Raw genomic sequence first — 14,794 nt, 5'->3', positions numbered from 1 at the left:
TCTGCTCAGTAGTTTTGGAATTATAGATTTTTAACCAAAAAGACACATTTTTAGCCCTAATTTGCATATCACTGATGGAATCATCCCGTCATGGACAAATCTTACTTTACATCCCCTTAAGAATGTTCCCACCAAATTTCGCACCAATCTGCCCAGTAGTTTCTGAGTTTAAGTTTTTTGACCAAAAATCACATTTTTTGACCCAAATCACACATCTGTGATGCGATCATTTTGATTTGAACAATTTCCCAACTAGACACCCAAGGTAATGGACCCACCAAATATCATGGCAATCGGTTCAGCAGTTTTTGAGTTTAAGTTGTTTACACACACACACACACACACACAGACAGACAGACAGACAGACAGACAGACGCCGGAAGATCCCTATAGCACTACTGAACCTCAGTTCAGTTGTGCTAAAAAGGAAACCATATTTTCAAACAGCGAGAACATCGTAACTGTATTGGTTATATGAGGGTCTATGTATATAATAAATATTCATATACTCACACAATTTCTATATTTGAGTAAAATCAACAAACACTGTGAATGCTTGTCAGTATATTAACTTAACAACATAGAAAATCTTAATTTATAAATTCAACCTTTGCATCCATATTTTCACTGTAACTAAATACAATCATGAACTACTCTGTAAGTATTGGTGTGTTGTTGTTATTTTTGTATTTTCAGGACTGAGAGACGATTTGCGAAGACATAAGTTTAAATAATGCATATCTTACTTACAGTAGTGATTCAATTTCTGTGGCATGGAGGAAGGCTTGGTGATCACAATGAAGAACAAAGATCAATGGTGCTAATAACTCATGCATGCCCTGTTGATTAAAAGAAGTATTACTCAAGAAAGTTATGATTTAGCATCATACATTTAAATCTTGAGATATTTGGTATATTTATATCACAACTGTAACACCTAAATACCATGTTGGATGTTCTATATAAACAATTTTGTGAATTTCATAATAACAATACTAAATACCCTGTCAGGTTTTTTTGAAAGTATACATTTAAAAAAAAACAGTCCAGATTATTCAATATCTGCTAAACAGTGTAATTAATGTTTCATAGCAACATGATGACCTCTGACCTCTACAAGTATATGATGTGACCTCGGGTCAAACACAAAATATACATCATATTCAGCTAGATTTGTGACTAGGCTTTATCTGTTTATAGCAGAACAAATATCAACAGTCACTGCTCAGACTTCACAAAGCTAAATACTTTACCTGTTTATAGTTCAATTCTTCATGTTCTCTTGCATAGCAAAACAAAATATTAACCATCATTGTCCGTATATCTTCTGTCTGAAAGAATTCAATTTCTGGAAATGTTCGTCTAACATCTTGTGATACCAGGTTTCTTAACTCATTGTCTTGAAAGAATCTATTCCATGGACTCTATATAATAAACAACATGGACGTTTTATTAGTTTATTAACAAAATTATCTCAGATGATTGCCAACTTCACTAAAAGTTTCATTCTTTCTGTCAAATTGTATGATTACCATTTATTTGTTACTTGAAAGTCAGCTGTTCACAGGTACAGTTATTAATCCCTAGCAACCAATGCTAGTTTTACCACATGTAAACTGAGTGCCTCTCGGAAGGGCAAAAACTATAGATTTTTATTCCCATTTTTGGTCCTACACACATTGTTGAAATGCAAAATTCTGAGCTATAGCTATTATACATGATGTACCTCTTAATTTTTCTCATTAAAACTAAAGGCTAATATCAAACTTTCTGTAGAGTTCACTGAAACAAGTAACAGTGAACTGACTGAAACATGTAATATACAAACAGGTGCTACATGATGTGCTATATTTGGGTTTTACACAATCTTTGATCAATACTAAGGAGACCCAATCAACTGATGTGTTATATTTGGGTTTTATAGACAAATGCCAATACATGTTTTACAGAAATGTCAAAAACAGTCAAAACAAGTCACTATATTGAATACACAATACACCAGATTTAAACTGAATGCCTTCCGTAAGGGTATAGTCTTGCAATTTCATGATTTATGCAAGAAATTGAGCTCTATATCTGTGATTCGTCAAGTCCCAATGAAAGTTAGTTGTCAAAAATGTTGTTCAAATGCCCGCCTCCTATTCTCAGCACAGGAAAGCTTGCCATCCTCGACTTCACTCGGCTTTCGTTGGAAGTATGCGAGTCCGAAAGTGGCGCTTTTTGCTGACATGCTTATCCTCAAGAGCATATATGCAGTCGGAACTTATTGAACTAACGTTGCGGCAATCTGATCCATACATAAACTGTTTTGAGTTCACACAGCCATGTCCTTGTATAAAACAATGTATCGACAGTCAAAATTTAGCGAAAATTTCTATGAACAGCACCTTTATTTACGTTTTAAACGATGTTAGGGGAGAAAGTTTTGCTTCGGCCATGTTGAAATTTTGAATTTTACGCTGACAATCCCATGTAAAAAATCTGATTGGAAAATCGCCCCAATCGTGCACAAGTTTCCCTCCACTGACCTGTACACAGTAAGTTTGTATTAATACAAGTCATTATTGAGCCGTAAGAAAAAGAAATAAAACTAAAATAATCCATTTTATAGCCAAAAATTACAACCAAGACGTTAGTATGGGTGTCAGTACCTGTCACAAGATTGTGTAAATTTGCCGATATTCAAAAATTCAACCATAAATTGCTGTCGGTAGCGCAAATAGACTGATGCTTACACATGTGTACAATGTGTTCCCCACAGCTAAACACTTGTATTCAACAATGTATTTTGAGTCAAATTTAGTCAAAATATCCAAGGACAGTGCCATAATTTATATGGTAGACCATGTTATGGGAGCCATTAATTACCTTTGCCATGTTTAAATTTGATTTTGTTGGCGAAAAACGCACATGAAAATTATGATTGATCGTTTTTAGGGCCGTACTTCAGTTACCGTTCACTGTCACGCATTTAAAATGGCAGTGTAGATAAACAAGACTAATACGCATGTGTGGAACTAGTTATGGCAGCAAATTTTGCAGCAATAGCTGCCGTTGACCGGTTTTACGGCGATGAAGGTGAATGAACTTTGGCGTCCCGATATACCGGGTTCTCGTGGGCGCCCTAGCGCGTCCCGGTATACCAGGTTCTCGTGGGCGCCCTAGTGCGTCCTAGTATACCGGGTTCTCGTGGTGAAAGGGTTAATACAGTGAAGTGATACGGTATAATTGCCCTACTTCATCACTGGGTAAAGTGTATACATTCCTATTTCGGTTTTCTGGTGAGTTTGCATCACTTAAATACCCTGCCTCGACCTTCTTTTCTCTTGTGTTTGTCCAGCCAATGCAGAGTGCAGATCCAAAGGAAACACAAAATAACTCTCCCTACATCAATTGCTACTTCAGGGAAGACCTAATTATGAACAATTAACAAAAATATTTGCGTCGTCACACCACTTTAGACAACATTTCCTGACCAGAAACAACAACTTTCGTTTGTGTGGCCACCACATCTAATTACCGAAATATGCAATAAATTATTAAAATTAAAAGCTCAATCGATAATATTTTCAGGACAGTTGCACTTTGGTATTGCATATGTATGTACCAAGTTATAATGAATTTGCAGCGTGTATTCTTGAGATATAGCCTAATTACCAAAAACCATTAATTACGTAAATTTCATGGGATGTTTACCAAAACCTAATCAGTACTTGCCATTACCCTGTGGAACACATCTACAAAATTTCACTTGAATTGAGCCAGTTGTTTTTTTTAGAAAATGGTGACACACACACACACACACACACACACACACACACACACACACACACACACACACACACACACACACACACACACACACACACACACACACACTGCAGTGATGAGGTGAAACATACCTCTTCATCCAGGGAGAGGGGGTGATGGACAACTTCAGCTTCTTTCTTTTGTTCTTTTCTAGGGTTAGTGATATGTATATCTTTGATGTGTTGGTAACATTTCCTGCTTTCTTGAACTGTGTGTATCCATTCACTCTGATCTTCTGGTAAACAATCTAAGTAGAGCTGATGCCAATAAAACAAATACTCCTTATTATTACAAGTTATCTGCTAGCAGTTTCCATACATGTTTGACAGTATGCATAAACTGTCACAGTATATGCAGAATGACAGTTGATCTATTGCACTCTTCTTGTTTAACAATCTGCTCTACTTTTTCCAGTGTGTGTGAAGGTGACCAAAATCAATAGAAATATATAAGTTAGTTATTTGATCTTTTAAATCAAGGGGACGGTTCCTTTCATGAGGCACTCAATGTGTCAATATACTGTGAAAATTTAGTATCTAATATTAGTTGGGACTTGTGTCTTTGGTAATGGCTTGTCATTTTTACAAGGCCAGAAATGGAAACAGACTACTAGAATATTATGTTTTCAACTTTACTAATTATAATGCTATTTGTAGGGACTATATGTATGAACCTTTCAAAACATTATACCACCAAGAACGCTGAAATGAAATAGTAGTGTTGATGAATACAATCAAACAAGTATGTACAGGATTAATTACAGAACAAATATAAATGATATATACAAAGATTGATTCAATGACAGTAGTAATACTTACCCTCCAACAGACACTTCTAAATCGACTACTTCTGAGATTGCCTTTGAAACCCTGTTTCTTGATAATTGACATGTAATTACTAGATCCAAATAGATTCTGCCATTCTTGGCTGTAAAAACACACATGGTGTTATTTGTATCTCATATTACATATAGACAAAGTCTTATTAATCCTAATCTCCAATTCTTACAAAGTGACATTACATTACAAATAATCACAATGCACTGTAAAACTGATTGGAAAAACAAAAACAAACATAAAAGACAACAAAAAATACACTATTTGAATGTTAAAACTGTTTAAAATGTCCACAAAGGTAAAATATATAAAATATATAAAATGACTAGTTATAAAACAACTTAAAAGGTAAGTTTTCAAACTGCTTTTAAAACTGTTGAATGAAGAAGCAGCTCGGATTGGTTATGGCAAGGTATTCCATAGATGAGGGACACGATTACCATAATACATACATGTAGTACTGCCAATAGGCTAGTGTAAATTAATGTTACCATTGGACTTAGAATCAAGGGTAAGACCTGTGGCTTGTTTTATCAGCAATTCACTTACACAAGATGGACAGGTACAATTCCATTTATAACTTTAAAAGTAATACGTAAAATTTTGAATTCAATCTGCTGGTGAACAGGGAGCCAGTGTAAATCATGAAGAGTTGAAGTAACATGGTCACATGTTAATTTCTTTCTGGTGACAAGTTGGGCCAGGCTGCTGCGTTTGAATGATTTGGAGTTTGTGAATCTCATATAAAGCAGGGGTCGAAATAATGGCCTTTTACTTGCCCCGGGCAAGTGATTTGAAGGCTTGGGCAAGTTGTTTTGAAAAGTACTTGCCCCAAGGGGCAAGGAGAATTTCTTATGATTATTGATCAGGGATGTGTTTTTGCCTGTGTTCATGCTGTACTTATCAGACACTACACATGTCTGATAGGACTTTGGGTACATTGTATAACCAAGGTGCCAACAAGTCTGGAAAATTATAACATTGTAGCAATATTGAGAAGACATCTTTCTTGACTGACCACTTTTCAAAACAATCTGGACCAGCTGTCCTTGACATACTTTGTTTACTCTATCAAGAAAACATACCTGGAATGACCAGTGACTCATTGAATATTGTTCATCAATAGTAAATTACAGCATGATTTTTCAGGTTTTGGGTGTTTGAATCAACTGCAAATTTTACAACAGTCATTTTATTTGAAAATACTACTAGGAAAATATAAACAAATTATACTGGGAGAAAAATAGTTGGTGTGGATGAGGATGGAAAGAAAATATATTGACAGGGTGGAAAAGGAAATATTTAGAAAGATTTTACATCAGTGTTGAAATAAATGTTAATTTTTATATTGATAGCTTATGAAAGTGCTGAAAAAATTATTTTAACAACTACTTTTTACAAGTGAACAAAAAATTGTATGCTATGCTATAGTATGAATATTAATTAGGCCATAAAAATTAATATTACCTAGGACTCCTGTTTATTGTGTGGAGAACTTTTCAGTACCCACAGAAACTTTCCAAGTGACATTTTTTGATAATAAACAAAAGAAAGCCCAATCAATCACAACAGTGCATTTGTAAGCCACACAAAAATACCCCACTATTTGGAATGGGCAAGCACTTTTTGATTTGGGCAAGTACTTTTTGTTTTCTACTTGCCCAGTGGACAAGCGAAATTTTTTCATTATTTCGACCCCTGTAAAGGAAGACCATAAAGTAAACTATTAAAGTAATCTAATTGAGATGTTATGAAAGAATGATCAAGTTTCTTGGTAGAAGTTTGATCCAGAATTTTTCAAATCTTCCAAAGTGCAAAGGAGGCAGCTTTGCAAACATTTACAACATAATATGACATTATAGCAGCTGCATCCATGGAAACAACAAAATTTCGAACAATGTCAAATGAATGTATATTGACCTCACCAATCTGCACATCATGCGAGTGACCGGACCTACGCCACCAAATTTAGAAGAGAAATGCACAACCTCTGTTTTCTCATCGTTAAGACAAAGCATATTGTCTCACATCCATCCCCTGATCTCATCAACACATAATTCAATCATGGTAGTAGGAACCCAATCACCCTCACAGATGAGATACAGTTCAGAATCATCAGCATGCATCATGCAATTTAAACCATGCCTGATTATGATGTCCTCCAGATGTGTGCTATATAAAGACTAAACAGAATAGGACCGAGGACTGACACCTGAGGGACACCACAATCAGCAGACTGTGCCTTCCACATGACAGACCCAACATACACAGATTGGGTATGCCCTCTCAAATAAGAACTAAAACCATTTTAAAGCTGTTCCTGTTATACCAAACCTATAACACAATATATGTAGCAAAATGTCATGGTCAATCGTATTGAAGACAGCAGAAAGATCGTGTAAAATTTAAATGACATCTTTCCATGTATCAAGAGAGCGCAGTGTACTCTGTCTATCCCAAGGGACTAGAACACTACAATGTGTAACACTTGTCTATCCCAAGGAACTAGAACACTAGTTCCTTGGGATAGACAAGTGTTACACATTGCAGTGTTGTAGTCCCTTGGGATTGACAAGTGTTACAAGTTGTAGTGTTCTAGTTCCTTGGGATAGACAAGTGTTACAAGTTATAGTGTTCTAGACCCTTGGGAAAAACAAATGTTTCAATGCATTACTAATTACATATCATCTAGATTAAATTATAATGAGATTTAGACCATACACAAGCCAAGTTGAACAAAAAAATATAGAATTTGTACCCTGGCTGTTGTACAACACAACAATGCATGTGTATGTTGTCATGACAATTGGTGTCGATGTCACTGGTTCTATTGTGTTCAAAATATGCATCAAAATGTTCAAAATTGCCATTACTTTCCCCGATTTTTCTTTGATATTACTAATACTGGTGCTGCTATAATTATGTTATTCTCCAATCAATATTTTACTTCAGTCAGCAGGAAAATACTCATGACCTAAGGGTTTCTCAATACTCATAGCAACTCATAGTGACATGGCCCCTTAGGTTACTTGTATTTTCCTTGGCTGAATGAAGAAAAATATTGAGGAATAACATCTAATTATGTATTTTTTAAGAAGTCAGATTTGTCAAAACAAAATAAAGTGAAGTAATTCCAGATGGAAACATTGCTATACAACAAATAAAAATTTTCTAGAGCAGATACATCTTCAAAGTATCTGCTTGTAACTTGTACATTTATTTCCAATATTTCACTGGAACACCTCCATTTTACATTGCATGTATATTAATAATACACATATTATACCGGGTTGGATATTTTCAACATAATTTTCAAACCTATTCCTGCATTTTGAATTGTGTCTCTCCTAATTTTAATTTATTTTTTGTCTGTTTTCTCATACTTGTAATAAATTAATTAGTCAAAATTATGTAAAGTTTTTATCACCCTACCACCCCCCCCCCAGCCCCCTAAATAGTTTCACCAATTAAATTGTGTTTCCATCTATGATTGGCTTGTAGAATCTCAATCAGGATAACAAGGAAATAAAGTGATAGCATTGATGTATTTATTACTCACCAGTAAGATGTAAATGTACTGTTCATAGTTTCCTCAAATGAGTCCGAGTCAACAGCTTCAGTGTTGTCAGCTGACAGTGGATTATCAACACATGGTTTTAATCCACATACTGGGAATGGGAAGAACATGATGATATCAAACACAACAGTAGCTAAACACACAATAATAACTGACTCATGCCATAAATGAACACTGAAATCACAATTTCTTGTCAATAGGTTCATCTCAAGGACAGTATTGTGACTTCAACTGTCTGACGTAGGTCTCAAATATACTTCCAAATCAAATGACATAATTTGGCGATTGATTCAGCTCTCACATTCCATGACATGACGCCTTTCTTACACCTAATGACCATGAATTACACATGTAGGAATGATTCAAGTTTCTTGCAGTCATGAGAGAGGTATCCTTTCCTCCGTCAAATGACCATGAATTAGCAGAGTAAGATTAATTCAACATTGGGTATTACAGATGTGCATCCTTTTCAACATTTTGATAACCATGAATTACAAACACAAGATAGATTCAATTCCAATGTATTTATGAGTTGTATAACGTAACCTTTCCAATATCAAATATACTTGAATAACAAACAGATGGAATTGTGACGTAGTTGTGATACGTACATCCTTTAAATGTACATCCTATAAACTCTACATTCATCCCAACACTTCACACACATCAAAGTTGTCGCTATAATGAGTTATCCTTACACTTGATCAGCATTCTAATATCTCACAACCTTGATTTATCTGATCACTTGACTGAGAATCCACAAATGTCTACCCATACATCAGCTGTTCAATTCAAACCATATCCTGTAAGCTAACCATGGCTGTTTGCTAGCATGGGACATTAGCATTCCTCATCTCATTTCATATGGATTACCTATAAATTACTACATCTACACATAGTATACAAATCTGCACTGACAGTCCTTAGAGAAAACACAGATAAATGGATTCATCATCTATATTACAACACTGCCAGACAGTAATAACAATAATAGGTTTTGTATGCATTGTATCATGACATTTCTATTTGCATACTAGATATACTGTTAGTCAATAATACAAACAATTGTCTGCAATCTGATATTGAATTATATTAATTTTTATCTTAATATTTAGTAATCATTCACTATATAAAAAATAAGTAATAATTTTGTTCTTTTGATTTTTTTAAGAGCACAAAACTGTTTTTATCTATGAGGACAATGAATAGAAGTATAATATTCCAAGGATAAATAAAGGCAAACTTTGGTATGAATATAACATCGCAGTCTCTCACCAAACATTATATTCCAAGGATAAATAAAGGCAAACTTTGGTATGAATATACTATATCCTTAACGTCGCAGTCTCTCACCAAACATTATATTCCAAGGATAAATAAAGGCAAACTTTGGTATGAATATACTATATGCTTAACGTCGCAGTCTCTCACCAAACATTATAGTTATGGTGACTGTATTTAGAATATTGTCCTGACCATTCTTTAGATTACAAAATATTACATATATCAATTTCTTTTACACATCATGTCATTTTTTAGGGACCTAGTGCAAATGACATCACAACTCATAAACACATATCAAATGATATTATACTGTATTGTATTGTATTGTATTCAAACCAGTATACATAGTGTAGTTCTGAATCACAAATTTCCTTCAAATAATGCCAAGTCTGTAGGGACTAGTCCCTAATAGTGCCACCACTGTCTCACTGGAGAATAGGCTATCTCAGTTAAATGAAATTAATGGTATAAAAACATGTACTGAACAAAATACTAACAAGCGACCTATCGGTCAGAATAGCTCCACTGTTATTTTTAGTTTTTATTTTGGTAGCGATGTAATAAAGTGGTTAGTGGTTTCATATGATGTCTCACTATAAAACACATTTTACACAGAAAGTTGGTAAAATATTGTACTTTTATACCATAGTCACCATTTAAAAAAAAATTTACTGTTATGAAAATTACACAAAATCTCAGAAGAATAATGACTGGGAATGCACACACACGCACGCACGCACGCACGCACGCATGCAAAGGATTTTTGAGGTTGGCTATAAATAATTCCAGTGTCATACAGCTTTAACACTGGAAAAATTTAATAATGAATGAAATAAATAATTTTGAAGCAATTCGAATTTCAATTTTCTAACAAATTGTCCATAAGCTTAATTGTCAACAACATTCAACTTGTAGTAGACATAACATCGTCTAATATTTAAATTTACGGAGTGTCTTGTGACCGGTGCCTGTCAGCAGACTCGGCCAAATTTTTTTTCATCATTCCATTGTATTTAGACCTTGTACTTGACATTTCGCAATATTTATAATTCTCAACAAAATACCTCAACATGCTTCACCTCGCTCATACTCAAAGCAGCCCCGGTATGATCACTGACATGACGAGAGAGAACCTTTTCAGATTTACATGTAAAACGGGGAAAGATACGCAAAACATAATGCAAAGTCTGAAGCCAAATTAAAGTTGTAATTATTTTAATTATTTTTACTTGCCAAATATTTGCATTTTGGAAATGGCAAGACATGTTCATGTCGTTTACATCACAGATAACTAGCACTAGTTATCTGTGTTTACATGTAAACTGTCGGCCAATAAACAAAGTTTGGTCGATTCACTGTACGCACTGCTATGGCCTAGGCATGCCTTGCCTTGCTTACGTGAGTTGTCTTCCTTCTAGTTCACTGTCACTCCAAATTGCACGACAATATAGAATTAATCACAAGTTACATGTTATCTGAAAACATCAAACTTTTATAGTATGAAGTGTGATTTTAGTGAGTACCAAGAACTCCAACATTGCTACTTGCTGTGGAAAATCGCCCGGTCAAATGAGGCCAGCTTCAACTTCCGGGTCAAATCAGTCGTTTTCTACCGAAAATTCTTGAATGGACCGTTACACAACGATCCTACTAAATTTACTTGCCATGGTTATTTAAAACACATAAAAATCCACCTTTTCGTGAAATTTGTAAACTTTCCGGTCCGTATTGAGGAAACTATGAGCGAAAAACCGGGTCGAAATTTCAGGGCCTCAAGTATGCGTCGCGAAATTGTCGGAAAATCGGTATTCCTAAATGTAATGCCAAAATTCATTTTGCTGGCACGAAAGAAGAGATATCAGTTGAGGTTTAGGCGTTTTCAGTATCTAAAATGGGGAACTCTAGTGAAAGTTACGGCGAATTGAAAATACCCAAAATAAGGCCCGTGAGCAGCCATTCAAAGTGTAACGGTCGCTATCTGGAGGATAGATTGTATGCAAATGAAGGTATTGCGGACTGGCTGATTATGTAGAAGGGGTGCAGAATATGGATTTGAAGTTTACAACCCTGTCAGATATCAAAGCAATCTGAGGAGATGATGAAAATACCATTTTTTGAAAAAAAATCATAAAAAATTAACAAGCGACCTATCGGTCAGAATAGCTCCGCTGTTTTTTTTTTTAATTTAATTTTTTATTTTGGTGACATGTAGAAGTGGTTCAGGTCTTCAGCTCTTCACTATGCAGTTTTGTTTTAGTGATGCAATAAAGTGGTTAGTGGTTTCATATGATGTCTCACTATAAAACACATTTTACACAGAAGTTGGTAATTATAATGTATTGTACTTTTATACCATAGTCACCATTTTATAACAAAAATCTACTGTTATGAAAAATTGCACAAAATCTCAGAAAAAAATGACTGGGAAATGCACACAAGAAAAAGAAAAAAAGAGGATTTTGAGGTTGGCTATAAATAATTCCAGTGTCTTACAGCTGTAACCCTGGAAAATTTTAATGATGAATGAAATAAACTAGGGATCTAAAATAATTTTGAGGCAATTTGAATTTCAATTTTCTCACAAATTTACAAAGTCAACAACATTCAACTTGTACTAGTTGTGGTAGATATATATAGGGAAGAAATGTATTAATCGCCATCTTAGTTTCCGTACGGCGGCAATCTCAAGTACCCGGAAGAGAGTCATTCTCAGCCATACGTTACAGTGGTAACACTCGTTCATGTTCGGTTACCTTTCACAAAGAAAACACAACGAAATGGTTGAAATGATCCTTTTTTTTATTTCTTTTCATCACAACAACAACAAAATCTGCGTGATCAAAAGTGTTGTAAACTAAACCAGAAAGAATTATCGGACTGGCTAAACTTCCCGATGAACTGGAGTAAGGTCCTACTACTTCCAAGTAAGCCTCAATAGTACTATAGTACGTGAGAAAATCGTCTCAAACTAGCGATACAACTTTCAAAATATAACTTGACATGTCTTCATTTGTTAGAGTTATACAATTCAAGACGGGTTTTCACTCGAAAACAACAATTCTGTGAATAATGACACTCTGAACGCAGCGATTTCTCGGACGATATTACCACTGTAACGTATGGCTGACAACGACTTGCTTCCGGGTTAGTCCCTCGTGCATACGGGTGGATTGTCGGCGATTACATACATCGTCTGATATTTTAATTCACAGTGTTTCTTGCGACCGGCGCCTGTCAGCAGACTCTGCCATTTTTTCATCATTCCGTTGTATTTAAACCTTGTACTTGACATTTCGCAATATTTATAATTCTCAACAAAATACCTCAACATGCCTCACTTCGCTCGTACTCAAAGCAGCCCCGCGCGGTATGATCACTGACACTGATGACATGATGAGAGAGAACCTTTTCGGATTTACATGTAAAACGGGGAAAGATACGCAAAACATAATGCAAAGTCTGAAGCCAAATTAAAGTTGTAATTATTTTAATTATTTTTACTTGCCAAATATTTGCATTTTGGAAAGGCAAGACACGTTCATGTCGTTTAACTTTACATGTGAACTGTCGGCCATAACTTCAACCGCATGCCTGGCATGCCCTTCCTTACGCAAGTTGTCTGAATTCTGGTTCACTGTCATTCCAAATTGCACGACAATATAGAATTAACCACAAGTTACATGTTATCTGAAAACATCACACTTTTATAGTGGGTCTGAAGTGTGATTTTAGTGAGTACCAAGAACGTCCTGCGTTGATACTCAAGATACTTGCTGTGGAAAATCGCTTGGTCAAATGAGGTCACCTTCAGCTTCTGGTCGAATCAGGATAGAGTATGCAAATGAGGATGTTGCGGACTGGCTGATTATGTAGAAGGGTGCAGAATTGGATTTGAAGTTTACAACCCTGTTTACAACCCTGCGTAGAATTATGACAATAGCACATATTACATTGCTTGTTTGACGTCAATAGTGTCTTTTGAAAAGTGGCAGTTTACTTAAAGTCTCGTCGACTGATTTCCAATATGGCGTCGGTCATTATGCTCATTAACATATTCATTTTTTTTTCAAATTACAAAAAAAAATAAATAAATAATAAAAATGAGGATGTGCTGACTTGAAATTAACAAATCTGAGTAAGCTACCCCCTGCGCATCAACACGCCAGATATCAAAGCAATCTAATAAGAGGTTTTCAAGGAGTTGATGAAAATGACATTTTATAAAAAAAAATCATAAAAAATTGAAAATGGCACAGATCAACTTGGCATGAACAAATCTGAATAGCCTCCCCCCAGGGAACATGCACACCAAATATCGAAGAATTCCGACTGTCACTTTCGGAGTAGATAGTAAAAATATAAAAGTTTGACGGACACCTATGATTCACTCTACTCTCTATACCTCAATACCCACCTATACCTAAAGCTACGCTTTCAGCTTTCGCTGACAGCGGAGCTAAAAATGGCACAGATCAACTTGGCATGAACAAATCTGAATATATATTTGTATAAGTTTTACTTCAATTGGCCAAATCGTTTCTAACCACACACACACGCACACGCACACGCACACACACACACACACACACACACACACACACACACACACACACACACCCCCCAATGTCCTTCTTACAGAAAGGCAAATTAAAAAATTTCCTCAATTCATTTTTTGTTGTATCTCTGGCATATAAGATGAACTAAGTCACTGACATCTATCTAGTGTACAAGGAAAACAGCATTATGTTACTATGTATGTAAATGTAATATATATGCAGAGTCTGTAGGGAACAACACAGTTAGAAAGATTAATAGTCTTTGCTAACAAGTCTGTATACAGTATGGCAATACAGAACACAAAAATATAGCAAGTCTGTAGGGAACAACACAGTTAGAAAGATTAATAGACTTGAAAATATAGTTACTGTATGGTTGTACAAAACTAAACAAAAATAAAACAACATACTCACCATCATCATCAGCTGACTGCTCTTGTGTATTGGCATCTACCACATCATTTTTATTGCCACCTTTTTGTCCAAATTTATCTAATTCACTCAATATTGCTTCTTTTGTTACGACATTTCCAGCACCTGTCTTTCCATTTGCATGTCTGTGAGACATTGTCAATGCTAGTGAACTTGTAAAGGCTATATTCTGATTGATTTCAAACTCTGGATCATCTAGACATCCTCTAACACAGAACAGTACCTGGAGAAAATTGAAGAGAGATGATGAAGAGACATGAGGTGTGGAATGGCATTGAATGGTAATAAATCAATCAAGG

General features: G+C 35.2%; 1 protein-coding gene across 4 annotated transcripts in view; it reads right to left on the bottom strand.

Moving 5' to 3' along the window:
- LOC144447075 (TBC1 domain family member 5-like) overlaps positions 1-14,794 on the bottom strand; it is a 74,267-nt gene that overhangs the window by 39,088 nt on the left and 20,385 nt on the right. For all 4 annotated transcript variants that reach the window (XM_078136977.1, XM_078136979.1, XM_078136980.1 and 1 more), the window contains 6 exons: positions 14,478-14,718; positions 8,206-8,314; positions 4,629-4,737; positions 3,903-4,067; positions 1,254-1,424; positions 751-839 (listed from right to left, as the gene is read on the bottom strand). In XM_078136977.1, coding sequence (XP_077993103.1) covers positions 751-839; positions 1,254-1,424; positions 3,903-4,067; positions 4,629-4,737; positions 8,206-8,314; positions 14,478-14,631 — 797 coding nt within the window. In that variant the 5' untranslated portion in view covers positions 14,632-14,718. The remainder of the gene's footprint in view (positions 1-750; positions 840-1,253; positions 1,425-3,902; positions 4,068-4,628; positions 4,738-8,205; positions 8,315-14,477; positions 14,719-14,794) is intronic.

Source organism: Glandiceps talaboti, chromosome 16 (genome assembly GCF_964340395.1).
Source record: "Glandiceps talaboti chromosome 16, keGlaTala1.1, whole genome shotgun sequence".
Classification (NCBI taxonomy): Eukaryota; Metazoa; Hemichordata; class Enteropneusta; family Spengelidae; genus Glandiceps; species Glandiceps talaboti.
Note: the sequence above shows the minus strand (reverse complement) of the source record. Positions and strands in the feature narration are given on the sequence as shown.